Genomic DNA, 27,833 nt, shown 5'->3' with positions numbered 1-27,833 from the left:
AGATACAATAGTGCAAAATACATGAGATACAGACCCTTGACAACACGGACCCCTCTCCACCAAGCACACTGAGAATGTTTTTAAAACTCAGTCCTCTCCCTTTTGCCAACCTGGTGCTGCCAGTGTCCTCGTAAACAGAATTAATTGTAGATGTTGAAATTGCATGGTAATGTCTGTTACAATGTGGCCATCTGGAAAAGTATCTGGGATATCCTTATTTTAAAAAATAATTATACACACACATATATAATTATATATATGTAAGGTATTATTTTTTTTTTGACAGATAGAACCTACAGTTCCTCAGGGGTCAGTGGATGTTAATTTGGGAAACAACTTACTGCTTTGTCTAAATCAGTTCTTGTCAAATGATGGGACTCTAGCGAGGAAGCAGGAGACTAACTACAGTGTATATACCTGGATCAAGGTCACACTTCTCAGACCTCCTGAACTCCCACCACTCTCTACTGTTTTAGTGTTTCTGGGCTTCCCATCTCTGTCATGCATTCTGATAATCATTTACTGCCTGGAATTAGCGTTTAGCCACTTCGTGGTTGTTTTCTACCTCAATTTTATACTTTTAGAGCACATCTGTCCCCAGGACATTCTTTCTCTCCCTTATCAGGAAGCCACTGAATCAGTCTGTCCAGGCTATTGACTGTGCCATGTGTCTTTCCTTTCTTGAAAAGTTGGTGTGAGAATAAAATAAGCTGATGCAAGAAAGCACTTTGGGGAGTTCAATAACTATTTACATGTGACATGGTATTATTTTTTGTATCTAACACTAGCTCTGAGAAATATCAAGGGCATCTTATATATTCAAAGTGAGGGGGAGAATGATCCCAGCTCAAAAAGTCAGGTTAAATAATACTTTTTGCTTCTATTTAGGATAGCTGTTACTGAAAGTATACTTATGAGGTTTCTTTTCTGAAAAAATATCATTACAGATGGGATACACACCTTTACATGTAGGCTGCCACTATGGAAACATCAAGATTGTTAATTTCCTGCTCCAGCATTCTGCAAAAGTTAATGCCAGAACAAAGGTAAACTCTTTTCTCTTTCATATCCACCACCAAAGTCACTGATTTTGTGCCCAAGGAAGTAAGAGTCATTTCTTCCATCTTCCTTCTGCAGAATGGGTATACGCCGTTACATCAAGCAGCTCAACAGGGACACACGCATATAATAAACGTCTTGCTTCAGAACAATGCTTCCCCCAATGAACTCACTGTGGTAAGAGTGAAGGGAGGGAGGGAGGAGGCTAAGAGAAGGGGGGGGGGATGGACCTTGATGCTGGAATCTTCTTACATTTTTCATTGTGCACCAGTGTTGCCACACATTTAGTAGAATTCAGGCCAAAACACGATAGCTATACTGTGAGCCATCCAGAGAGAGAGATGTGATTAGTGTTTCACACTTAAAAACTACAAATCCATTGCCACCTAGTAGGAAATCCATATATAACAAGAAAAACATGTTTGTTCCCTTGATTACTTAGAATGTTAAAAAGCCTCTTGGATTCCATGTGTAGCAGCCAACTCTCTGCTGCATGAGTGGGAACAGGTTAGGTGGGTTTTGAGCAAGGTATGTCTCTAATGAAAAATGTTTGGTGTATGATAGTGGGTGGGACCAGTGAACCACTCGCCTTCTGTTCAGTAGGGCGAAACTTGTGGAAGCACACAGACACTGAGACCCGGGGAGTGATTACTAATTCCTTGTCCTCGTTTCCCTCTTGCCAGAATGGGAACACTGCCCTAGCCATTGCCCGGAGGCTTGGCTACATCTCTGTGGTCGACACCCTGAAGGTAGTGACTGAGGAAACCATGACCACGACTGTAAGTATTGAATGCAGACCCCATCAGCCTGAGAGCCAGCTCTCAGGCTGTAGATTTTCCAGGGCTCTGGGGAAGTGAACCTACTCCCCCCAACTCATAGACTAAGTGCCATGCTTCCAAATGCTGTCCCTTCATTGCTGGCAACCAGCATCACAGAACTCTCATTTCTGATACTGAGAAACTAAATGCTAAAAATATCTTTTGAAAAGTTGTATTAGTAGCTATAGAGTTTTTTGCTCCCATATAAAGCTAAATTTATATATTTGTTTTACTATAAAAACATTTTTAAAGGCTTTATTTATTAGAGAGAGAGAGAGAGAGAAAGCACAAGTAAGGGGAGGGGCAGAGGAAGGGGGAGAAGCAGACTCCCCAATGTGGGGCTCAATCCAGGTACCCCAGAATCATGACCTGAGCCGAAGGCAGATGCTTAACCAACTGAGCCAGCCAGGCCCCCTGATATAAAAATATTTTTAATGAAATGAAGACAGGAATATTTTCACATCCTCCTTTGGCAGAGTGAGGAAATTGAAGATAAGTTGGTTCTTTAAAATGTTGTAACTCACAAATGGTAATGGATACATTGTTGTTGTTATGGTGAAAAGCATTTTTTTTTGCATTGTTGTTAAAATAAAACATTAGAGGATCAAAATTGACTTTTGCCACCATTCTCACTGCTCTTCCGTTCGGCTATTGGAGTTTTCACAGGAAAAACAAAAAATGTTTTGTTAAAATTATAAATAAATCTTCAGCAGAAGGCCTTGTTGCGTCAGATACACTTTTACAAGCTGCAACCTCTAGGATAAGTCATTTCTTATTAGCACCATCTGGAGCCTTTGAACTGCATCAGGATTTGGTAACTTTGGACTTGAGAGCAGATATTGCACCATATCAGAGGCTTGTTGGAGTTATTCCTGACTCCATGACTCAACACACATGCCTGAGATTGGCTCCGTACAATGTAAATTTAGGACTCTGGAACACTAGGAATTATCGGCTCTGCCTCCTTTTCTCATCCACCACCTTCCAATGTGAAGGGAGGCAGGGTTAGCATCTGCAAACAGTTTGTATACACAGTGCTTCATACAAAAAAAAATGGGTTGAGGAATTCTGTAGCAACCTGCTGGTTGAATTATTTGGCAATGCACAGGCTTTAAAAACTAAAAAAAAAAAAAAAAAACAGCCTGCTGATAACAAGAGAGAAATTATTCAATTTGCAAAAAAAAAAGAAAGCAGTAGCTTTAATGAACTAGAGCAATGGTTATCAACCAGGTCATGTTAATTACTACATATTGCTTTTATATACTTCCTGAGTATTTCATGATTTTAAAATCTGTTATTAAATTCTTGAGAAAAGAGTTTAAACAAATAGTGTTTATTAACCTTAATGTTACAGATATTCCATTTAGCTCTCTCTAGAAAAAATGAGGGAGAAGGATAAGGTATTAAACAATGATCAAGTGTCACAATGCAGATTTGAAATCACTGCAATAAATATATAAAACTTATTTTTCAGTGTTAGAGAATTGAAACCGATGTAATCGTTCAAAATCTAAATCTTGCTTATTGAATGTAAATGACTTGCTCACCCATTGAGAAAGCTCAAAATATTTCTTGAAAATCAAAAGTGCTTGAGGAAGGGGACCTAGCTGGCTCAGTAGGTAGAGGGATATGACTCTTGATCTCAGGGTTGTGGGTTCAGAATCCACATGGGATGTAGAGATTACTTAAAAAATAAATCTTAAAAAAAGCTTGAGGAGAAAAATAAAGACAGAGAAAGTAAAGTTACAGCCTGAGAATGGTTTCAAGGCTCTGGTTCAAGTGAAAGACAGGCAGTGTATGGGAGTCAGGCCATATTCCTCAGTGCCATCCGCTGAGTTGGCAGGTGATTCCTGCAAGAGAGAGAAGACAGGACCCACGCTAACAGGAAAGATCTAGTTTGCCTAAGGAAGTAAATGAGGCTTCCACCAAATGAAGAGCTCACATAGGTTACGAAAGAGCCCATTGAAGTCCCGAAGACTTAGTCCAGCATTGTGGTATTCGAGACTGTATTCCAAGCTGAGACACCACTGTGTCAGGTCTGCTTTTGCAGTGAAATGTAACCTGGCACAGATGAGAACCTACACAGTTTAGGGTGGTGATCTTAAGCTCATTAAACATGGTGCAGCCTCCACCACAGGCAGGTCTTTGCATGGCCACCTGCTGGAGCCCCAGCAGCCTTTGACTCCATCAGCAGATGTCAGTTTTTCAAAAACTTTAAATAGACGATTCATCTTCCCTATGAGTACAATCTATGACCTGGCAACTCCGAGAATCCGAGAAAGATGCTTGAGTTAATGACCTTACCAATCTGGCCAAGTGGGGAACCAAGGAACTAGAAGTTGACACTCAGTCAGACAAAGAATCAAGCATTTGAATTGCCTCATGTAAAATATTCCATTTCCTCAATGGCAAAGAACAGAGGACATCTATCTCTCAGGTACTGTCTTCTAAAAGAGAATCAGGGCTACTTCGAGAAATAGCTGAATCTAGATCTAGGGAAGGAAATATACGAGATGAGCATCATCTAGTGCCAAAAAGTAAGAAGGTGTCTCCCTCCCCAAGTAAGTAAATAAACATGCATATACACAATTATGGAGCTGTTTAAAGGGACACAGCAGTCAACTGAAAGAGTTCCCAGTGGCCAAAGGTGGAACAATTTTAGATAGAAAGATAGATGATAGATAGATAGATAGATAGATAGATAGATAGATAGATAGATAGATGATAGATAGAAAGAATTGACTATAATGCAAAGCATAAAATAAATATCCATGAGTCCATACTAATATAGATAAATGACTGAATAAATAGGAAAGAAGAGGCAAACCAGGCAAAAAAAAATCCCAAACAATATATGAAAACACTTCACCCTCAAGGAGGTATAGAACATAATTCCCTACTGCTTAGGTGTGGGTTGAGTATGACTTCCCTGCAAAGAATAAAGTATGGAAAGGGGCACAGGGGACATAGGTACCATGGAGATACCTGATAAACACTGGCTTGGCAAGGAGAATAAGGCCAACATCAACACGAGTAAATCATATTGATAGTGTGTACCCTTAATACTGTATGATGAGGGCAGCCAGGGTAGCTCAGCAGTTTAGTGCTGCCTTCAGCCCAGGGTGTGATCCCGGAGTCCTGGGATCGAGTCCCCCGTCAGGCTCCCTGCATGACACCTGCTTCTCTCTCTGCCTGTGTCTGTGCCTCTCTCTCTCTCTCTGTGTCTCTCATGCATAAATAAATAAATAAAATCTTTAAAAAAAAATACTGTATGATGGAAAGAGCACTTGACCTCTGTGGTCTTCCTCCCCAAAACTTGCAACCCTAATCCTGAGAAACACATGAGACAAATCCCACTGAGGGACACTCTACAAAATACCTGACCAGTTCACTTTTAAACCATGAAGGTCGTTAGAAGGAAGGAAAGTCTAAGAAACTGTCACAGCCATAGGAGCCTACGGGGGCATGACAGGTAAAGAGACTGTGGTGTCCTGGATGGGTTCCTGGAACAGAAAAGGGACATTTGGTAAAAAATTAAGGAAATCTGAATAGAATACAGGCTTATTTAATAGTAATATGTGAGTATTGGTTCGTTAATTATGACAAATGTACCATAGTTTCAACAACCTAGCTTTTTTTAGTTGCCTTACTTAAGTATCTATCCTCCCTTGTACCATTAGCCTTTCATATGCTTAGAATAAGAAGAGGACTTGTTTTAAGTCTAAAACACTAAGTCATTAATATTTTTAACAAGCTCTCTGTGTCCTTTGGATGGATACAATCTATATAGGTAAAAAAGTCATCCAAGAGCAAATAAAAAATTCACTAAGTCCTTGGCTCTATAATACACAGTTCTTTAAAATTGTGTGGAGGTGAAAATGATCTTGCAAATGCATGATCTCTAAAATATTTTCTGCATGGCATACTTGTAAAAATTATATGATTTATGCAATCTTAATATTTTATATTTCTCCTAGGAATTAAAATGTATACATAGAAGGGGAAGACAAAATCCATGTCTAGCTTGTGCAAGCAATAGAGACACAATGCTTGGTGATCTTCAGCCAAGACTTTTAGTGGAATGAGGTAGCAGGTTCATCAGACCATGAAAAAGTATGACAATAGACTAGGAGAGGCAATATCTCTCTTGTCTTTTCTTTTTTTTTTTAATTTTTTTTATTTATGATAGTCACACAGAGAGAGAGAGGCAGAGACATAGGCAGAGGGAGAAGCAGACTCCACGCACCGGGAGCCCGATGTGGGATTCGATCCCGGGTCTCCAGGATCGCGCCCTGGGCCAAAGGCAGGCGCCAAACCGCTGCGCCACCCAGGGATCCCTCTCTTGTCTTTTCCTTTGAAAAGTCTTATTAGGGACCTAAATCTTTTAAGCTGATTTGCTTTGCCACTAGAATTCTTTTAACTTATATTTGTTCTTAGCAGTATATATGGTGAAGTCCCTTAATGCTAAGGGACAATTTTGATGTCATTTTATATGGAGGAGCCTCAAGATACTCAGCACATCAGTCCCATAATATATCAAATGATTAATTTAGAAAGAAATGAATAGTCTCATTAAAATGTTCAGTCTGCTTACACTAAGGTGACTGCTCTTTTTGTTGTTGTTATTAGACTATCATAGAGAAGCACAAAATGAATGTTCCAGAAACGATGAATGAAGTTCTTGATATGTCTGACGATGAAGGTATGAAAACCACCTTTGTGTTCATAATTAAGAGTAACTGTGTACCTGTTTCCTAAAGAATGTTTATTGTAAAAATGTTTATTGAAGTCTTAATGTGTTTTGTTGTCGCATAAAGACTATACATTTTCCACACAACTTACGTTGTTCACTTAAATCATGCAGTTCGTAAAGCCAACGCCCCTGAAATGCTCAGTGATGGTGACTATATCTCAGATGTTGAAGAAGGTATTTGTAACTTTTTACTGTGATAGAACTTAACTACAGCTTTATCTTCCATTTCTTATCCTCGAAATGTAACACTTCCTTGAGTTACTAACTCTTCACCTAACTTCCGATTATTAACCTATGTAACCATCTAAAAGATGGATATTTGGTATTAGTGGCCTCTTTGAAGCTCCTCTCCTTGAATCCATTTTCCAACTTGAAAATATGAGTATCACTAATGATGTGGGTTGCTTTCTTTTTCTCTGTTTCTATTAAACAGAAAATTGATTTTTATTGTTTACATTTGAAAATCTAGAAGAGGAAATCTGATTAATGTTTACAGCTAAAATATTTTTTTAAATAAATAAGAGAAAGTATCTTATAGGTAAGAAGCTAAATGCTCATTGTTCGGTTTACTCAAGTTTGGTCCATTATTGGACCCATAATGAAAACTCAACCTGAACAAAATTGCTTTCAGAACATAAATTTTCAATATTGATTTTATGAAAGGGATCAGAAAACAAATGCTTATATCTATACTTCATTTGCTTAAAAGAAACTACTTTTTTCTGCCTTTTAAAAAAAATCAATATATTTGCCCAGCTCATGATGTATAGATATACTAATGAATGATATCTTTAAAAGTTTCATTGGAAAATTAGCATTTTTAAATATTATAAAGATAGTGAATATTGGAGTTGTGCTGGAATAATGAAATGTGTACTTGTAATAGAATTTCTATTATATTTTTGTTTTTTTTCTTCCACCATCTGACTCTCCCAAACGTCTGTCTTTTCACTCCCTGTATTTCCTATCTCTCATATATTTTTCTCAGAGATCAGACTCAATGCTATTAGTCTTTCTCTAAATTTAGGTAATTTTCCCTATTTTAATTATTGATTCTCCCCTTTGAGTTGCACAAATTCAATAGAAAATCTAAATAGTGGGAAACCTACATAACTAAAATTACTTTAACTCTTTTGGCATCCAGTGACTGCCTACCATAAGTGTGCTGTGGCCAGAGGACTGCATCTGCATACCTAGAACAGCCAGTGCCTTAGTGGTCATTTAGAAACTGTCTCATTGTTCGTAATTGTTGTTTTCATAAATGTGAAAGGCTTTTACTCATTTCTCCTTCCTTTTGTCTAAATCATCAACTATATATTTACTTCTCTTCCATCCAGGATTAGATATTTGTATCATCTTTAGAACTTTAAGAATAATATGCCTTGCTGTCATATTATATTTTAATGCCTTCTTATGTAAAGTGTTCAGAGCAATTTCTTATGTGTAGAAGACAAAAGGAAAATTATGTTCTCACATAGGTGTGTATGTGAGAAATATGTTAAAAGTATATTTTCAAGTGAAATTTTATGAAATATGACAAACACAGACCCCAAAATGTGCTAATTTCTGACAAACTATCCGAAAAATAGTTGCATTGATAAGAGGCCAAGTTTGAATGTGAATCTTTTAATCTGAAGATAATTCATCCAGCCATTTAACTGGAAATGACAGTGATTTCTTATGGATTTATCTCAGCTTGGGAATTTGAAATTAAGAAACAAATTTTAATTCTCATTTTGTTCATCTTTCTTTAAACTCTTTGGCCCTTGCATTATGGGTGTGTCCATGGGCTATGGGAATCAAGTGGCTTTTGATTTCATAATGTTGAGAATTTAGTGTTGGAAGGGGTTCCTAAAAGGTCACTTGATCTGAACAACAACCATCTATGCTGGAGTCACCTCTATAAAATCCTGTCTGAGGAGGTCATTTGCCCAAATGCCTTTATGACAGAAATTCCCTAATTCCTAGCCTGCCTATTCCATTTTAAACTACCCTGACTTTAAAAATTCTTTATTTTACTAAGTGTCCTTCTCATTGATTCAAGCTACTACTCATTGATTCAGGCTCTGATATATTTGGCATTTTTTAAAACAAAATCTGTCTCATCTGTGTGACAGTCCTTCTTTCTATTTCTTGTTAGTCTGTTTTCCTCCAGGTATCACCACCTGCACTGCCCCCTCACCATTGTGGCCAACCTCCTATTCACATTTCAGGGAGTCAATGTCTATCTCAGATTGAGGTGACCAGAACTGAATACAACATTCCAGGTGTGGTCTGATCAAAGCAGAGTAATGTAGGGCCATTGCTTTGTCCATGGACAATATTACAAATCTATTATGGGAGATTAAGACATGTTTGAGGTTATAATATCCACTTAATTGAACTCCTATTAATATTACTGTCAGCTAATAGTCCTAAACTTTGCTTACATGAGTTCTAGTAAGCCACTTCTGCCCTGTCATGAATTTACATCATTCTGTGCTGCATAAATTAGCATTTCTGTATTACTCCAAATCCCCCCTAAAATTTTAATTCTAAAGGGACCCCTACAACTTTAATGATAGCTTTTACTTCTGACTCATTTGCCTTATGGTCTTGCCAGCACTTGGCTGCTTTAATTCAGGCTCTGATATATTTGAGAGCCGCTTGCCTCAGGAAGCCCTTGCCTCAGAGCCGCTTGCCTCAGGAAGCCCTTACAGACTGGGACAAATGTTTCTTTCCAGGTAGCCATAAGGATATTGTGAATATCTTTCTCTAAAGAACCCATAAAAGATCATCACACTAGTATCCTAGGGTACCAAGGATGTCAGTAGCCTTTAAAAGCAAATAAAAATGAAAAACAACATACATTGCCAGTTTTTCTCGAAAAAGAAAAGAAGAATGAGTACGTAATATGGAAAAATAAAATTTTAATCCTATATTATAAAAATAGTAATAGTAAATAGAGTAAATGTTAAGGGAACATTTTCCTTTTTCTTCTTTGCTTCTCCTTCTCTTTTTCCTTTCTTCTGTCTGCTATAAGAAATTAGTATAGGTAAAAGAGTATTTGCATTAATTTCACACAGTAAAAAATCAAAAAATAAATCTAGACAATGTTATCAATTAATGACCTAGGGGAACAATGGAGCCAAGTTACAGAATAGAACTAAGGCTGAAGTATCAGCAAAGCAGAGCAACAGAAGGAAAGGCGATAAAGCAGCTTTATCTAACCCACACATTACTTAGGTAGGGGGTAAGCAGAGCTCCTAGAGGGCCAGACTGATCCACAAATATCTTAATGCCCCATTGTCTTCTTTCCCAGGAAATATGTCACATACATGTAAAATTAATATATATACACAAAATTAATGTTGGTTCTAGTGCTTGTTGTATTTTTAGGTTTTGCAATTTAGAAGAAAGAAAAGAAAAGATGAAAGAGGGAGAGAGAAGAGGAAGGGAGGGAAGAAAGAAAGAAGAAAATTGAGAATAAGGTTCAATCTGTCTTCTATTTTGGGTCCCCCTCCCAAGAAATTTTAGAGTTGGCTTTGGTTCAATGCTGACTTCATAAATTCCTATAAAGTATATTTTGTAAATTTTTAAATAACATATAAAATGTTATTTTAGCTTGTGTAATTCTAGGAGATTGGGTTATAGTAATAGATTTAAAGAACTATAAATGGGACATAATGAGAAATGGAATTACGCCATGGTGGGACACCTGGGTGGCTCACTGGTTGAGCATCTGCCTTAGGCTCAGGGTGTGATCCTGGAGTCCTGGGATCAAGTCCCACACCAGGCTCCCTGTATGGAGCCTGCTTCTCCCTCTGCCTATGTCTCTGCCTCTCTCTCTCTCTCTCTCTCTCTCTCTCTCATAAATGGATAAAATCTTATAAAAAGGAATTATACCATGGGAAGTAAAAACCAAGGTAGCTCTATGAAATGGGACTCCACTGAACAGGTTTGGGAGACAATTGGGTGAGACTGGGAATTATTTAATTCTCAGCTACTCCCAATTTTGATAGGGCTACCATATCCTACTCAGGATCAAATGCAGACACAATATTAAAAGGAAAAAAAGTAAGAGGCTAAGCACACATGTGGTAGAAATAATTATCAGATATGTAGAGGTTTGAGATATATTAAGGCATTAAAATTTCATCAGAGTGACATGAAGTGACATGAAGGGTGAGGAAAGTTGTGCTCAGAGTGACATGAAGGGTGAGGAAAGTTGTGCTCAGTCACCTTTTGCCATAATTCAGTGCCCAGTGAGTTGAATTGACATCATGTAGCCCATGCTGTCCACTGTACTGATGAGGCAGCAAAGCCCAAATAAACATGGAGTAGCTTGCCCAGACAGGTTAGTAGCAGAGCTGAACAGGAAGGAAGATTGGACGGACTGTCTGGATCTAGATCTTCTCTTTCATTGCTACTCTAACATGATCTATTTTCTTATATACAGAACCCAAGAATGTATTGTTTTTTAAGCTTTAAAAAAGGAAAAGCTTAGGAAAAGGAGCAGATCGTGCTCTTGGAAATTATCACAAGCTAATAATAATTATGTCAATGACCTTGATAAGACTATAATAGAAATAGTATACTTTCTTCAGACCATATTGGTAAAAGAAATATGCAGACCAAGATGTAAATTCCAGCAAAATAAAATATAAACATAATTTAGAATAGATCTTAAGAATTCAAAGCAAGTAGTTTAGCAAGCATATCTGAGTCTTCTCAATTAGGAGAGGATAAGTAGAATTTGAATGGCACAATCTAAAACTCAAAAAAGTAGAAGTTACTTTGGGAGACATGAAGATGGATATCAAGAAAACCACCTGGAAGTCCTTTTAGGAGCCCCTCTCACAAATGCCTAGGACTGTCCTGCTATCCTAATCTCCTGGGCATGCTGATAAATAAATCAAGCTATTGACTTTTTAGCTTTATAGATCTGTAAAGAAGCCTTAGAGATGAGCCTGCACCAGGTGGTCCAAGGAAGTGGTGATTGTTATGCAGAAATTGTTCTTCACCTGAAATGTTATCATTTTACAAATACCCGTTCAGTCATAAGTCAAAAGTCTAGCCTTTTGCCCAATATTTCTCTGCTTACAATTGACCTTTCAAATAGACATTACCTAATTGCATCCTTCTCCTAGTGATAAAGTCAAAATGAAATACCAGAAGCAGAGACCCAGAATCTAACACAGTGCCTGATATACAGGAGATCTTCACTATGTGTTTGGGTGGTTACATTAAAGTGGAGGGAGACTCCAGGAAAAGACAGTTTTATAGGTTTCTGAGAACAGGCAGACAGGATAGAGAAAATTTACCTGCCAAGTCCCTCTTCCTTCCAATAAAAGCTTTCACACTGAGACAGTCCTAGACTATGGATTGCCTCAAAAAACAGCTTTATGACTGTCCTAAGGTGTATCTGCATCTTGAGAATAATTAACAAATTTAAAAGAATCTGTGAACCGAGACTTTATTCTAAAATACAGTCCACCCTATCTTTGGTATTCCATCTTTGATTCTGGAATAAAGTGATTTTGATCCACACTGTCCACCTACCCAGCACATACCTGGTGTTTCCATCTAGATTCTCACAGACACTTAACTCATCATGCCCTGGACACCTGCTCCCAACAGTGTCTCCTTCCAGCCTCCTCCATCCTAATAAGTGGCTCCATCATACAAGCCAGGCCTGAAGTTATGCGTAATCGCCCTGCCCTTTTCTTAGCACTCATGCCCAGTCCCTCAGCAAGTCCTAGCACTTCTTCCAGAACCCATCTCACGTCCCTCTTCTCTGCTTCTCCAGTGCTGGAGCCTCTGCACATGGCTCCATTTCTCTCCCCACAGGCATGGATTTCTACACAGCATCCTCAGTGGTCTTTTAAAAAAATAAATTGGCTGATATCATTCCATTATCCAGTTTAAAACCCTCCCAAGCTTATAGTTATGTCTTTAAAATTCTTTCATGGTGTGGCCATGTTCATTCATTTCTGTTTCTCTGTGATATTCCATTGTATGCCTATTCCAGAAGTATGTTATCCACGCCAGTTGGAAATAGAAATGTGGCTTGTTTCCAATTTGGGGCTGTTGCAAACAAAGCTGCTACAGGCCTGCTTCTATCTGCCCCAGATACACATATGCATGTATTTCTACAGGGTACACACCTAGGACTGCAGTCTCTGGGTTGTAGATTATGCAGAGACAACAGAACTCATCCAACCCAGGTAACACTAAACTAGGATTATAAAATTAGATAATAAGGCTATAAAAAGGGGGGGGGAAGGGGAAGAATGTAATGTCAAAGTGATTACCACGAGGGAGGTTAAAAGAGGCTGTGATTGGGATGGGATGTGGGAGGCTTCTAAGGTGCTGATGTTCTAGCTCTTGACCTGGATGCTATTTATTTTGTAACAGCCTGTGAAAATGTACTTTTATATTTTCTGTACTCATCTGCATGGTTGCTGTATTTCATAATAAAAGCAGCCCCCCTCTCTAAATAATGTATAGTATACATTCAAAACTAAAATAAAAATCTCCTGAGGCTTTACATCACACTTGACATAAAACTCGGGCCCTTCCAAGGTCAGTAGGTTCTGTGGGATGTGGCCCAGTTACCTATTTCCCACCGTCCTCTTAATCACACTTTTTAATGTCGTCCTAAGACTCATCTTGAGGTACTAGTCATTAATTTCAGAGGGCAGTAAATTTTTTTCTGTTACAGGCCAATGGTAAATATTTTCAAAGTTTCATGCCATGTGGTCTCCAGCCCAACTACTCAACCCTGCCTTTATGGCACAACGGCAGCACGAGATAAGACCTCAATGAATGGGCACAACTGTGACAATTAAAACTTGATTAAAAAGTAGATGGGAAGTGGACTCAGCCCACAGACTGCAATTTGCCAATTTGTGATTAATTTTTTCATTTTCTTTTAAAGTAGACAGCTCCCTAAGAGCAGACCTGCCTTTATTCCTGTCACAGCACTTAGGATGTATACAGATAGGCCCTCTTCCATGGATGAGTGTATCCCACGGGCTTAAATCCATACATTCACTGTGTCTGTCTCCTGACAGGATTCCATAGAAATGAACATTCAAAACATCATAAAAGAAGTACTTACATTTACTGAGCCCTTTCTATGTGCCAGACATGAATCTGTATACATCTCATGCATTATGTATTGTAACCTTCACAGTGACCCCTGTGTTAGAGCCATCAGTAAGCCCATTTTATAGATATGGATAGTGGTTCCAACAAGGTTAAGGGCCTTGATCAAGCTTACACAAATCAGTGCAAGGGATTATCCTCAAATCCCTGCCCTTAACCTCTGCTCTGACATCCATAGTGCCTGGGAACTTAAAGTCCCACAACTCATAGATTATTGCAAATTTTAGATGAGATCCTGTCAGAGATCTCAGTGAATGTTATTTACAAGGTTCCCTATCTTGCTGAATTTTCTCCAAGTAGTTGAGAGACTTACTGGCATTGTTTTTACTCCAATCTACATTTACCCTTCATCTGAAGCCCCAACTTAAAGTGCTATTAGTTCTGAGGTTCAATGGGTTTAAGATATTTATCCAGGTTCTCATAGTCAAGGAAACTGGAATTTGAATTTAGTTTTCTCCCTCTGACTTTCTGCTCGAACGAGATGCAATAGAGAAGAATAGATCAAAGTGACAAGGAAATTCAAAAGGAGGGGAGATTAATGAAGGCCTCAGAAAGGAAGTATTTCAAGGAATAGATAGAATGCATACAAGCAGAAATTTGGGGGAAAGAGGAAAGAAGTGTTCCACATTCAGAAAGTGTCAGAGATGGGTCCCCTGGTTGACTCAGTCGGCAAAAGCCTGAGACTCTTGATCTCACAGTCATAAGTTCAAGCCCCACCCCTCGTGGGGTTATAGAGATTACATAAACAAATAAAACTTCAAAAAGAAAGAAAGACAGGAAAGCAGAGTACTCCACAGAAGAACTCAGCTCACAGGGGCTGGGGAGACTGAGCCCTGGCCTGAATGAGGACCCAAAAAGGACACAGGGAGGACGAAAAACAGTTCTAGAAAACTCCAGGCACATTGACATGTACAGAAGAGGAGCGGGGTCAGAGGATATGGAGGGAGAGTGGTGAGCAACAGAGGAGGAAAACTAGGAAGAAGAGGGGGTTCCAGCAGAAGCCACGGGGGATTCCCTAATGGGGTCTAACCAGCTGAGCACAGGCAACCTGTGGATCCCCGGTGATCTGAGGAAGCCACCACATCCATGACACAGTGGATATAGAGACATGGAATAGAGTGGTCCCAATGTGGTGTGTGCGTGTTTCCCCATCCTGTGTGCTGTGACAGGATGAGTAGCTGGAGTGGCCGGTGAATAAATGGACACAGGGATTGTCTTAGGGGATGGCAGGGAATGAAGCATGCTTATTGATCAGGAATAATAAGTGGCTTTTTTCATTTGCCCAAAACAAGTTATAATTTTGAATATGGTTTCTCCCCTCACCCTCCAATTATTTTAGTTCCTGCCTGTCTACCTGGAAAGTCTGACCTGCTTCATGTGGAAACGGGTCTTCATCTGACCCCCTCCATGTGGGGATCCTTGCTACAGAGAGAAGAAAGCAGAGCATCAGCAGTTGGGAATGAATAGGGCAGGGAGTGGCCTGGCAGTGCCGAGAGCCAGGACTGGGAGGGGTCGGAGAGGAAGGGAAGATGCTGCAGTGGGAAGGGGCTGTCTGACCTCCTGGGCCACAACTGCAATGAGGCTGAGTGCCGGCAGGCCCCACCTGTCTTTACCTTGTAAGCACATATCACATAGGTAGAGGTAGGAAATACAAAATAAACCAAGAGCATGTGTTCATTGCCCTGTGCAATGAAAGGCAGCTGGGGTATGATACTGGGAAGAGGCCAAATGCTTGCCCACAAAAGCTTGTGAGATCCTGATATTCCTGTACACTAGGGACAGTGAGCACTCTTTATGTACCTAAGTAAGGACGAGCCAAGGCTAATGAGGTCTGGATTTGGGGTTGAAGCTAGACAAATAGGTAACAAAGAATAAACAGAAGAAAGAATTAATTGGCATGACACTACCACCTTGAATTAAGCTACCCAATTTCTCTTTAAGAACCAACATTTTCGTGCCTGATTTCACAGGGCTAGTCCATGGCTAGTAATTTATTCATCATCTAGTCTTCTTTACCAGTGGCATAGAATCTAGATAATGAGAACAGTGTAGGTAACCTTGTGCTTCTTTCTACCTGCGTTCCATCTCTAGTCTCAGGTGTCCATGTGACCAAGTCAGTGTAATCTTACTGGGATGACTGAGGGCAATTTCTGGATTAGGGTTAAGGTGTATTGATAAGAATGATAAGACTATGAAAAAGTTATAGCATCTGTCCCAACATTGTCTTTTTCTACCTCTTCACAGGAAGGACACTGAAATCGTTTTCCTTTCTGGGATGAGTTTGTTTATTAACCCAACCGAGATCACAGGGGACATTTTTCATTGCTACATCTGGAAGAGTTCCAAGACTGAGTCATGCATGCTTATTTAGAAACTATATCTAGCCCGGATTAAGGAGCAGTTTAAAAACTGCAATCCAGTTTTTAAAAAAGAAGCACATCTAGCCACAAAGACTAGAATAAATGTTTGAGAGTAAAGAATCAAATGGACTTTTGTTTACTCTTAAAAAAAAAAAAAAAAAAAAAAAAAAAAACCTAGCCTGAGCAGAAAGAGTCATTTGTTCTGTGTGAGAACAGCAACTTGTTCGTGTTGGTTATGAGATATGCAAACTTTGCCAGTCAAGCCTGATTCCTTTCTGGCTACCTAGGACGGCTGCTCTTAGGAACACCTAGAACAAAGGAAAGGTGAGGCAGAGTGTGGACATGGCCTCCCCCAAGAGGTACATGCCTCCCTTAATGACACGTACTTCCTTAGCCTTCTTAAGACCACTTAGCTCACCCATTGCTCATCTATTTTTCTCAACTTACCCCATTGTTCTCACATGTTTTGAGAAGGAAAGCAAGAAAATGTTATATTCCAGAATATACTTAGCAAACTGTTTTGAAAGAACCACCACCACTGCCAGGAGGTGCTGGAAAACCAAAGGTTCAAGTGAAGGCCCCGCGTGGCTGAGGGAACTCCCTTCATTCTTTACCCGGCCTGGGCCGGGCAGCCTCGCCCTGAGCCTCCACCCTCCCAGGAGGCCGCGGAGTCGTGAGCACCTCACTGGGCCTCCAGCCTGACACAGAAGCGCCTGTGCTACACGCATGAATTCTTGAACTAGGTGGTGCAATTCCATCAGCTGCACATCACCTCCCCCTTTATCAGTTTCTCCGACATTCACAGGAAACCTTGCTTAATCCAAGTGCTTGCTCCAAACGGCTATACGTGCAGATCTGGCATCTGAGTAACCTCCCATTGTTTATTGTGTAACTCTGGGGTAGAATCAGACACTTAGAACAAAAGTCTGAGAGCATCAGGCTCCTAATATTACCTTGCTCTTCTTCCATCGTTCCTGCTCCCTCGCTTTTCTGAGAATAAAATACCGGATGGAGGGAAAAGACTCATGAGCAAATAACATCATGTGGATTCCCCAGGCTGAGAATGTATTGTCCAAACACTAGGGGAGATATACATCTTTTGACTAATGCTTTCAATTGATGGAAAATGTTTTCTCTTCAAAGTTATCTGTATTTTTGTCCCTTCTCTGAACCTTCAAAAAAATAAAATATGCTGAGTCTTATTTGTCTCATCTCTAAATGGGTTAATTATACCACATGATGCTGCCGAGAAGATGAAAAGCTATAACATACCAAAGTTTGTTGAACAGTGACCAGCATATAGTAGATGCTCAATAAACAGGAGTCTTTCTTTCTTTCTTTTTTTTCTTTTTTTCTTTTTCTTTTTTTTTTTTTTCTTTTGATCAGAGGTAACTATCAGTGAATCCTGCTTCCTGCTGTAGATTAGAAGTAGGGTGGGGGAACATGAGAGGAGGAGGGAGAGTTTTGAGGGTTTAAGTCTTCAGTTTGTGTGTGTGTGTGCACATGCACGTGGGAGCATACACGTGCATACATACATACCTGTGCATACATATGTATGGGTCAAACAAAATGATCCAACTTCAGAGACCCTAAAAACATGGCCCAACATGGCCCTCATTTCCCACAGGTCCATTGCCTATCATTTTAGTAAAGCTGGCTGCTCACTATTCTCAGGACATTCCCATTCTTTCCCTCTCATGTCATGTCCTGTGGCTGGGGATGGCCAACTTCCCACTTCCACTCCTCTCTGCCTGTCTTCACTCACACACCTCCATTCAACATCTGCCCCTTCTCCTCAATCAAAGGTGATGCTCTCTTCCTGTGCATCCCCTTGGACACTTGTCATTTCTCTTGCACATCCTCTGACACACATGTGCTGCTGAAGAACTTGGGGTCTGCCACCTGTGTGGCTTCTAACCCAGACTCTGCCACTGACTAGACATGTGAGCTCCGAAAAATAACTGAACCTCTCTGAGTCTGTCTTCATCTAGAAAGGGGACATGAGAGTGCCTGGTTCATGGGATTGAAGAGTGAATGAGACATGCATAGAAAGTGCTCAGTTACCACAGTGTCTCACCTAAGTAAATCCTAACCAGAAGGAGTCGTGGTGTGCTATTTCTATTATTATTTGTGACTGGTCTTAACTTCCTTCTTGGAGATAAAATGCCTCAAAGGCAATAGTTGGCTTTACTCATAACAGAGCCTAGGCCGGTGCTCTATTGCCTCAGTGCTCAAAGTGTGGCTTGCAGTCACCTGGGAGTTTGTCACACGTGCAGAATCTCAGGGCCTGCCTCAGACTTGTGGACTCAGTGTCTATGGCTTAACATGGTTCTCCAATGATGGCAAATGTATACATGGAAATTTAGAAATACCACAGTCAATTCATTGAATTACTCTTGTAATTCCCACCAGGAAAATAGATACTTCTCTAGAATCAATACTGCCATTAGATAAGTGTCATTTATTTGTAAGGATCCTTTAAGCCAGTGCTTATCACCTTGTGGTTCTTGAACAAGAAGCATCAGAGTCACTTGGGAATTTGTAGAAAAACAAGTTTTCAGGTGATTCGAATGCATCCTATGGGTTGAGAACTGCCACATTAGAACAATGGGAAGCTATTAGAAGTACCATATTAATAATGTGCATCCCCTTCTTCCTGCCTTGTGATTTTATTCCTTCTTTGCCTTCTTTTAAATAGTAAGGTCAAATGTCATAAAGAATTGAGTTCCTCTCCACATTTACCAAATATTTGCTGGCACACATATACATCTTAATATCTACCTGTGTATGTCAAAATACCAGTACTGGTGTTTGAAACACAGCCTGTATGACTTATCTGCAGTCCCTGTATTTTGTTTCATTTTGTTTTGTTAATTTTATTCATTTTTTGAATAGGTGATAGATGCACATGGTATAAAATTCCCAAGGTACAAGAGTTTACGGTGAAAAGTAAGTCTTCCTCCTCCTCACTCTAGTAATCTAGTTGCTGCCTCCCAAGGCAATCACTGAATTTTCATTTCATACATTTATTGAGTACCTACTATGTGCCAGGCACTGTTCTGGGTACTGAATATGGAACAAAACAGGCAAAAACCTCTGCCCTTGTGGAGCTTACACTCGGTTACCAATTTCTTATAGTACTTGTTCAATAACATAGATTATCACAGTAGTTAAAAGTGGGGCTCTGTAGTCAAACCAATGGATTTTAAATCCAGTTTTCCCCGATTTCTAAGTGATCATGGTTATTTACTACTGTGAACTGGGTCGTCTTCTTTATATTAAAATGGAGACAACAATTCTGTTTCATAAGGTTGTTCCAGGAATCGCACAAGATAATACTTATAAAGCACCATACAGTGCCTTGAACATAGTAAATCCTCAGTAGATACTAGTGGTGATTATAATGGTGTGCTCTCACTCTACTATTCTATAATGTAGACTAGAAATGCTTAAAGGATTTATTTTCCCAATAGTTTTAATTTCTTCTCTTTGCTATGGGGTGGTAAAAAAAATCACTTTTTTCAGAACAAGCACACTAAATAGAAGTCTACATTTTGATCATTAACCATTTGTTTACAAGACTATTTGCTGATTTCTATTAAGAAAGCAACTCCTAATGAATCACTAGAGGATAGATGTTCCTCTGTTTTCTTTCTAATCTAGCTTTTTTTAATACCACGTAATTTGAAGATTTTCTACATTAATTCATTCAATGGTGTTATGTATTATTAACTACAATTAATAGTAGTTATGTATAATGGTACAAAGTATATACCTTGGGAAGAAGATTCTGGATTTCATAGCAGAGGAATGACGTACTTCTGAGTAAAGTTGCAGACATTATAACTTGGTATAGTTACCTTAAGGACCTTTCTTTATGATTCTTGTCTCCAGACAGTGGAAAAACAACTTTCAACCCCTAGGAAAGCAACAAAAGTATCCCTGGGTGATGATCTTAAGATGAAAAATATTAGGAAAAAAAATTACATGGAAAAAAAGAAAGAAAAAAAGAACTTGTAGGATGTGAAAACACTTTTCAGTATTAACCAAGAAGTGTTCCCTCTATTCAGCATAAAAAGCCTTATTAGTAGGCACAATGAAGGATCACAGGGAAGTTGGATTAGGTATATCCCACCACAGCGTGACACTGGACCATCAACGTGGAATCTAAGAAGGAAGGAGGACTGGGGCGCCTGGATGGCTCAGTCAGTAGAGCAGGCAATTCTTGATCTCAGGGTTTTGAGTTCAAGCTCCACATTGAGTTTAAAGATTACTTAAAAATCTAAAAATAATTAAATACAAAGGAATGAGGACACAACTCTGTGACCAGCTAGTCTTGATAATCATTTCATATATTCTCTTTCTTTCTCTCCTTTGTTCATGATTCTATTTTGCATCAAAGAGTGTGGATCTTTGAGACGTTGATTGAGATAGAAGAAACCTCTTTCTTCTTAACCTCGTCATGATAGGACAACTAGGAAGAGGGGATAGCTGGGAAATGGAAGCAAAATGGCTCTGAACAACTTTTATTATTTGGTGAATGGTGGGATCGAGGTAGACTGGGGTGCTTTGTGTTCTTCTTTGAACATTTTCTAGCCTCTGGTATTTTCTTATCAGAAATGGATTCATAATGAGGACATCTGTGCTCATAATTTTAAGAGGCATAAGGTCAATACTAAATAGATGAGGCTTCCTCAGGTGGCATTAACCCGGGTATTCCTCCTGGACTTGGTCTGCGCTAATCAAGTAGCACGCTATAGAGCTACCTCTTAATTCACTAGGGATGCATTAAACAATCAGCGTGTGACCTCTTTGGCCTACCTTTGGACCTTGTCATTTCTCATTCCTGTGTGTTTCCATTACTTACTGCACTGTGACGACATATCTCTAAACTCAGTGGTTTAATGTATTGTCATAATTATCTCCCATGGTTGTGTGAGTTAACTGGGTTCAGCTGGATTCTTGAGCTCTTTGCTGAGATTATAGTCAGGTAGCAGCAGGGGTGGGAGTAATAATATGGCAGATCGTTCAGTGTGCTATCTTCAGTCACAGATTTGTCAGCCCCACTAGGATGACCCTGGAACAGCTGAGGGCTAGCTGGGCATCTCTCCCTCTCTTTCTGTCCTTGCTGCCTCTCCATATGGCTTCCTTGACTTTCTTTACAGTATGGTGGTCTCATGGGAGTCAAATTTCTTACATTGGGATCGACTTCCCCCAAGCTAGTGTTCAAAAGAGAGCCACGGAGAAACTGCAAAGTTTCTTTGAACTAAAACTGAAAAATCAGGCAAAATCGCTTCCCCTACATTTTATTGTTCAAAAACTGAACCAACCTAGATTCAAGTAAAGAGATATGGTTCGGGGTGGGGGTGGAGAAGAAAGCTTCTTTAGGGATCCCTGGGTGGCGCAGCGGTTTAGTGCCTGCCTTTGGCCCAGGGCGCGGTCCTGGAGACCCGGGATCGAATCCCACATCGGGCTCCCGGTGCATGGAGCCTGCTTCTCCCTTTGCCTATGTCTCTGCCTCTCTCTCTCTCTCTGTGACTATCATAAAAAAAAAAAAAAAGAAAGAAAGCTTCTTTAAATACTAGCTACCACACCCTTCTCACCTCGAAATACTCAAATTTATCCATAATACAACTATTATACCACTGCACCAAACACTTCTAGGAAACATAAACCTACACAAGTGCTTCTTAGATGAAAGTGTGTGGTTCTTGCATATATATGCAAGACATATGCATCTTAACTAAATATATCTGATATTGTATCAGAGTTGTCCACTCATAGAATTAGCTTTGTTGGCTTATCTACATTTGTGCCTGTTGGTCAGAAGCTATTACTAATCAAAATATTTTTGGGTTATAGAATGAATTAGAGACAGTTAACAAGCCACTCAACACAATTCATGTCATTCCTTTCTAGTTTTTGGTATAATAGTGTGTTGTACTAAACAAAATTATAGAATATTTTGTTTATTGAAAGGACAGTGAGTGTGGTCTATTGTTATACATTCATTCAATCAATCAATCAACAAATATTTATTGAGTACCTCTGACCCAGGCCTTGCATTAGGCAGTGGAGAGAGAAATGTTTGCCACTGTGGTTAGATTTTGCCTTAACCAGTATCAATAGTAGCAATTGAAATGCGAACTATATGAATTCATGCATTCAGATGTTTGGGCACCAGAGAAAGCTGTGTTATAGAATAACACTAACCAGTGCTGACTAAGCCCTTATTCTGTACATTATTTCTTTGAATCCCTCAAGAAGGCTGAGGTCAGAGGCAGAGTTATTATCCCGGTTTTGTAGAGGTGGAAACTGTGACTCAGAGTAAACAGTGTTCCAAAGGTCACCTAATTAGTTGATGATAAAGTCAGGATTTGAATCCAGAGCACCAACCATGCAAAACTGCCTTAAAATAATACCATTGCCTGGGCTTCCACTTTCCATGCCTTGTAAGAAATGTCACAAGGCTATTTTAATTAATCTTTGGCTAAATATATTGGCAGCTCTCGCCTCCATTTCAACTCTGGGCATCTTTTGGTTTCATAGTGACCATTTCAGAAATCTAAGAAGGATTAGCAAAGAAGAATAGAAACCTAACTTTATTATCAGTTTACTATATACCAGTCATCAAGCTTGACATCCCAGGGACTAAGTTGCTGTGGCATATAGATGGAGAGAAAAGCACAACCACCTGCCTCTGGGCTTTTTTTCTCACCCATCCTCCTACTCACCTCCCCTCTGGCAACCTCCAGTCTGTTCTCTGTATTTAAGAGTCTGGTTTTGTTTTGTTTTGTTTTGTTTTGTTTGTTTTTGCCATAAAAGCAATGATGAAATCCAGAAATATTTACAGGGCACTTGCAATATGCCAAGCTCACGAAAAATTCAGTTCCTAATCTAGGTCAGATCTTACCGTCCAGTGGGAGAGACTAAACAGATGTTTTCACTGGCAACATGCTTTGATAAGGGAAACTCACATGAAGAACAACTAATGTTAGGTGAAGAGTACAGGATGGGAGGAATTTGAAAGTCGAAGATTGGAGAGATTACTCAGGTGAAGAAGAGGGATAAAGGTTCCGTCAAGAGTGCACCCTATATAATGGTTCAAAGTCTAAAGTGGTTCCGGATTTCTAGGGACTGAAATAATTCTGTATCACAGAAGGGCAACAGGTGTTCAGCAGTGGCCAGAGAAAGGCCGGCTGAGAAGTCAAGAGGAAGGAACTTTTTCATCCCAATCCTTGATAGGAAGCTTCACTGAGCGACGTTCTTTGAATGAGGTTTTGCTAAGCAGTTTGGATTTTAAGTGCAGATGTGGAAAACAGATCAAGGTTTAGTCATTTTATCCATTTTAACCGTGACTTCCCCTTCCATTCTTTACAACGTTGGAAATTATTCTTTTGCTTGGGAATATTTTTCAATATGTACCAGGCTTTATAAATGGCTTCCCTTCTGTTCCTGCATATTTACAATGTGAGTTGCAGTCAGGCTGCTCCAGTTAAAGCCCCAGGTCTCCTATCCTCTTAATCTCAGATGAGTCGTGCATTCATTGATACACGCATTGATCCAGGAAAACCAAATCTCTTCCCCCACTTCATCGATTCTACAGATTCAAATTTCTGTAACTTCAGTTAACAATCCACGAGAGAGATACACTCACAGAAAAGTGCCGGGAACCACTTAATTCAGCAAGACCGTTCAAAACCCTATACTTAGTTTCTAGCCTAAATGTCCAGCTATTCTGAGAAGAAGAAGAAGAAGAAGGAAAAAAAAAAAAAAAAAACATAGAAATCGCCTTTCTGGCGTACCCAGATGGAGGATGCCGAAGTCCTGCTCGTTTTTTTCCTCCTCTGCCAACATAAACAGGGTGGAGTGGCTGGAAAGGGAGGCCAGGAGCCCCAGAGAGAGGGAAACCGTGTAGCAGCGAAGTGACAGAAGCGCCTCCCCTGGGCGGCCTCAGGCCCTTTGCAGCCAAGACCTCTCCCCTCGGCCTGGCGCTCGCCCCGCGCGCTCTCCGGGGACTCGCAAGGAGGCAGGACCAGGGAGTGCGTCCGAGTGTGCTGAAGAGTTGCAAGAACTTGCGCCAAAAGTAAAGCAGACATCCCCTTGCTTTCTTCCAGCTCGTCTCACCTCTGCTCCTTTCTTCCAAGTCCTGGTACAGGCGGGGGATCCGTGGTTCCCGGGCGCGCCCCCAGCCCCAGCCCCAGCCCCAGCCCCAGCCCCAGCCCCAGCCCCTCGGCTCGGCTCGGCTCCGGGCAGGCCCTCCTCCCTCCTTGCACCTGACAGGGACCATAAATAACCGCGGCTCCCGGTGTTCCCAGCCGAGAACAAAGTTGAAAGTTTGCCTGCAGCTCCCTGCCACTCCCCGCCGGGGCCACTTCTTTGTTTTCGTCTGTGATCCCTCCACCTGGTCGGCCGCGTCTTCATTCCTGTGGGGGAAGAGGCACCTCCTAAGGGGCCGCAGCACCCCGCTCCGCGCGCTCGCGGGCTCTCCCTAGATGCAAGGCTGTCTCGGTTACCCGGCTAGGCACCGGGCGTTGGTATCAGATTACCGAAAGTCTACACTGGAGCAGTCCTCATATTTACATACAAATAACTCCAGGGCTCGCATTTATGTCACCATTCGGTCCTGCTAGAGGCCTGCCAGCGGAGTTCCCGGCCCAATCAGAAGGAGCTTTAAAAGGATGTCTGCAGAGTGACCAAGAGGGTCTTCTCAATTAAGGGTAGCCAGGGTTTGCTCTTTTTTATTTCATTTTATTTTTTTCTGGTTTGATATATCGAAAATCTTTGAACTCCGATGAGTAGAAAAAGATGTGTACTTCTTCGACGACCCACAAGGAGACCCACAAGGAGATGCTGAGCCGAGCCCGGCGGCGGTGAAGACGGTGGAGACAACCCAGGAATCGGTGTGTTTGGGCTGATTCCGAGGTGCATTCTCAAATCACGGCTTAAGGAATTCCTGGAAACATCAGGAAAACATTTGATCAGCCCCGCCTGGTGGAAATGGCTTTACCGCGGAGTAAGCTCTTTCTTTAAGTCCTACTTGGTGTGTGTGTTTTTGTTTCATACGCAGTGAGATGTGCAAATAGCACAGCTGTGAAGAGTTACTTAAAATAATCTCTCGGTGCTGGGGAGTAGTAGAGAGCAGATCTGTTTATTTTTTATATTTGCAAAAACAGTAGTTGACAGGGTATTTTTAGACTTGATTGGTAGTTTAAAAGCTAAGCTCTTGTGGTTTCCTGGGTTTAAATGAATGGAAATTATAAACGGTACTCAATGAAGGAATTGGAAAATATAGCTGGAACAGATGAATCACTTACCTTTGAGAAAACATAACGTACACGCTTTTGAAATCTCTCTCTCGGCCAGCCAAGCTGGTGTCCAGAAAGGGGAGGAGAGTCATAAAAAGGAGATAGGCTCTCCTGTTTGCGGAACGAACTTTTCCACAGAATGTGCTACATTTTGAAAAGGGATGGGAAACGTCCCAGAGGGCAAAAGGCATTTGAAAAACCTGCTCTGTCACTCTCGGAATGTGGTTTTTCCGTGAGGTCATGCTATGCACATGTAGCCGGTAAAAGTTTTACGGAATTAACTCTTTGTATTGAAGGGCCAAGAGCAGTTTACATAGTCCTCCTTTCAAACCGCTGGTGTCTCCACTGGGTCTCTAAGGAAGGTAGAGCTCCTTTCCAAGAAGAGTTCCAGCCCCGGGGCAGCTGGGCTGAGCTGCTCCTGTGATGGGTGCAGGAACAGTTCGAAATGGCTGTGTTTCTAGGGCCACCTGGGTGGCTCAGTGGGTTGAGTGTCTGCCTTCGGGTCAGGTCGTGATCCCGGGGTCCTGGGATCGAGTCCCGCACTGGGCTCCCCGCAGGGAGCCTGCTTCTCCCTCCGCCTATGTCTCTGCCTCTCTCTGTGTGTCTCTCATGAATAAATAAAAAAAATCTTAAAAAAAAAAATTTGATGTGTTTCAAAGTTCTCCAGTTAAGCAGAAACAGCTCAGATTAAAATGACTTGCTAGTTTCTTACAGATGTCCTGAACTGAAATCCTGCGTGTGAGAACATTTAAAAAAAAAAAAAAATCCACTCCCTTCCCATATCCAATTTCCAGAATAGTAATAGAGAGGTGGCTCTTATTTTGCAATCCACATCCATTCAAATAGCTGCCCTCGGCGTGGCGAGGCCAGGAAAGCAAACGGACAAAAAAGATCCACCTTTCGAGTCAGCTGTGGCTTGAGGGGGGGAAATCCGATGGGGGAAATGTCTTAAAGTTGGTGCTTCACCCCAGGCGCTCTTTCGCTACTGACGTTCACTCTTGAGATCCTGAACTAACCTCACGTCTGCTTTTTCCTTGTAAACGGCAGTAATGAGTATTGTCCAGCGGGCGTGGGAAAGCGAATGTGAGGAATGGGTGATTTGCTGGTGACCAAAGGAGTGGCTCTCTCTACAACGAATGCGTTCTCCCAAGGGAAGCTTCTGATTCTGGCTTGCTTTGTCCCTCGGCAGGTGAAGATGCCATGACAGGGGACACGGACAAGTATCTGGGGCCACAGGACCTGAAAGAGCTGGGCGATGACTCTCTCCCCGCCGAGGGCTACATGGGCTTCAGTCTCGGGGCCCGGTCCGCCAGGTATTTTATTGCTGCTCTTCTTCGCAGATAATTGAATACGACCATGATCTGTCATAAACCAAAATCATTTTCATTTTTCACATTATCCCCCAGTGTGCTCTTTGGATGAAGGTGCGAAGTTGGTAGAATGTTCTCAACCCTGGTGCACGTGTTCCACCGTTTTCTTTCGTGGCTTTTTCAGTCCTCGGTTGTCCGTGATTGAACATGTGGAGTGTTTGTTCCCACGCTGCCGTCATGCTTCACGCATGATAGTAGAAGAGCTCAGAGCCCGGGTGGCCTCCACGTTTCCAAATTAAATTGTGTGCCGTGTTGAAAGAGAAATCTAATTTTCCAATAAGGACAATACGGTTGTATTTTTTTTTTAATACAGTTGTATTGACGGTTCACTATTCTCTCTTCGTCACTGAAAGAGTAATTCGTGATTGAGACTTAAAAGAGAGCATTCTTGAAAAAAAATTGCATATAGTTTATTACAATTGTCTACCAAATATTTGGGTGTCTCCTCTAAAACTATGCCATTACTTTGTTTACAAGGGACATGTCAGGAGTGTTACATGACTTCCCCAAAGTCACAGACAGGAATGGCCCCAAATTCAGTCCTGAAAACCAAAGTGTAAAACTTTTGCCTGGGAAAAACCTTGGCTCCAACTTACCTGACACTGCTTAAGTGAAACAGGACCTTGTCCAGAATTTGGGGACTTCTTTTCTCCTGGTTGGTTGAACAGCATGTTTGCTGACAGTCAAGTTATTTTAAAGCTAATAATTAAACTTTTCTAAGCCAGAGCCCTGGGGACATTTTCCTATAGTTTAAGGATCTGTTGTAAAATGTTTCATTGTCTAATGGCACTTCCCGCAAAGTAAGCCTGGGAATCGACTCTCAGGGTGAGGTGGCCAGTTTAGATACTGAATTGATTTTTCTTGCAGTTAGTCTTTTTATTAGTGGAATTTGGACCCTCATGTAACTCCACAGAATTTTTGCTTTTTAAATTTATTTATAAAAATCCTTAAAATCTTATTGAAACAGGTATCATTAATAAGAAGGGGGACATAACTTTTTAAAAACACCACATGTT

The 27,833-nt window shown here is 40.7% G+C and overlaps 1 protein-coding gene across 14 annotated transcripts in view; it reads left to right on the top strand.

The window, feature by feature from the left end:
• Positions 1 to 27,833, top strand: part of ANK3 (ankyrin 3) — a 673,376-nt gene that overhangs the window by 544,583 nt on the left and 100,960 nt on the right. For 5 of the 14 annotated variants that reach the window (XM_049108953.1, XM_049108954.1, XM_049108956.1 and 2 more), the window contains 7 exons: positions 948 to 1,046; positions 1,138 to 1,236; positions 1,743 to 1,838; positions 6,507 to 6,579; positions 6,742 to 6,804; positions 19,035 to 19,088; positions 26,637 to 26,760. In XM_049108953.1, coding sequence (XP_048964910.1) covers positions 948 to 1,046; positions 1,138 to 1,236; positions 1,743 to 1,838; positions 6,507 to 6,579; positions 6,742 to 6,804; positions 19,035 to 19,088; positions 26,637 to 26,760 — 608 coding nt within the window. Of the gene's footprint in view, positions 1 to 947; positions 1,047 to 1,137; positions 1,237 to 1,742; positions 1,839 to 6,506; positions 6,580 to 6,741; positions 6,805 to 19,034; positions 19,089 to 25,016; positions 25,156 to 26,636; positions 26,761 to 27,833 lie in introns of those variants that run through there. The other 9 variants (XM_035715395.2, XM_035715390.2, XM_049108960.1 and 6 more) reach the window with 4 other exon arrangements.

The sequence above is a fragment of the Canis lupus genome, chromosome 4 (genome assembly GCF_003254725.2).
Source record: "Canis lupus dingo isolate Sandy chromosome 4, ASM325472v2, whole genome shotgun sequence".
NCBI classification, from domain to species: Eukaryota; Metazoa; Chordata; class Mammalia; order Carnivora; family Canidae; genus Canis; species Canis lupus.
This window is presented reverse-complemented; position numbering and strand designations above follow the sequence as displayed.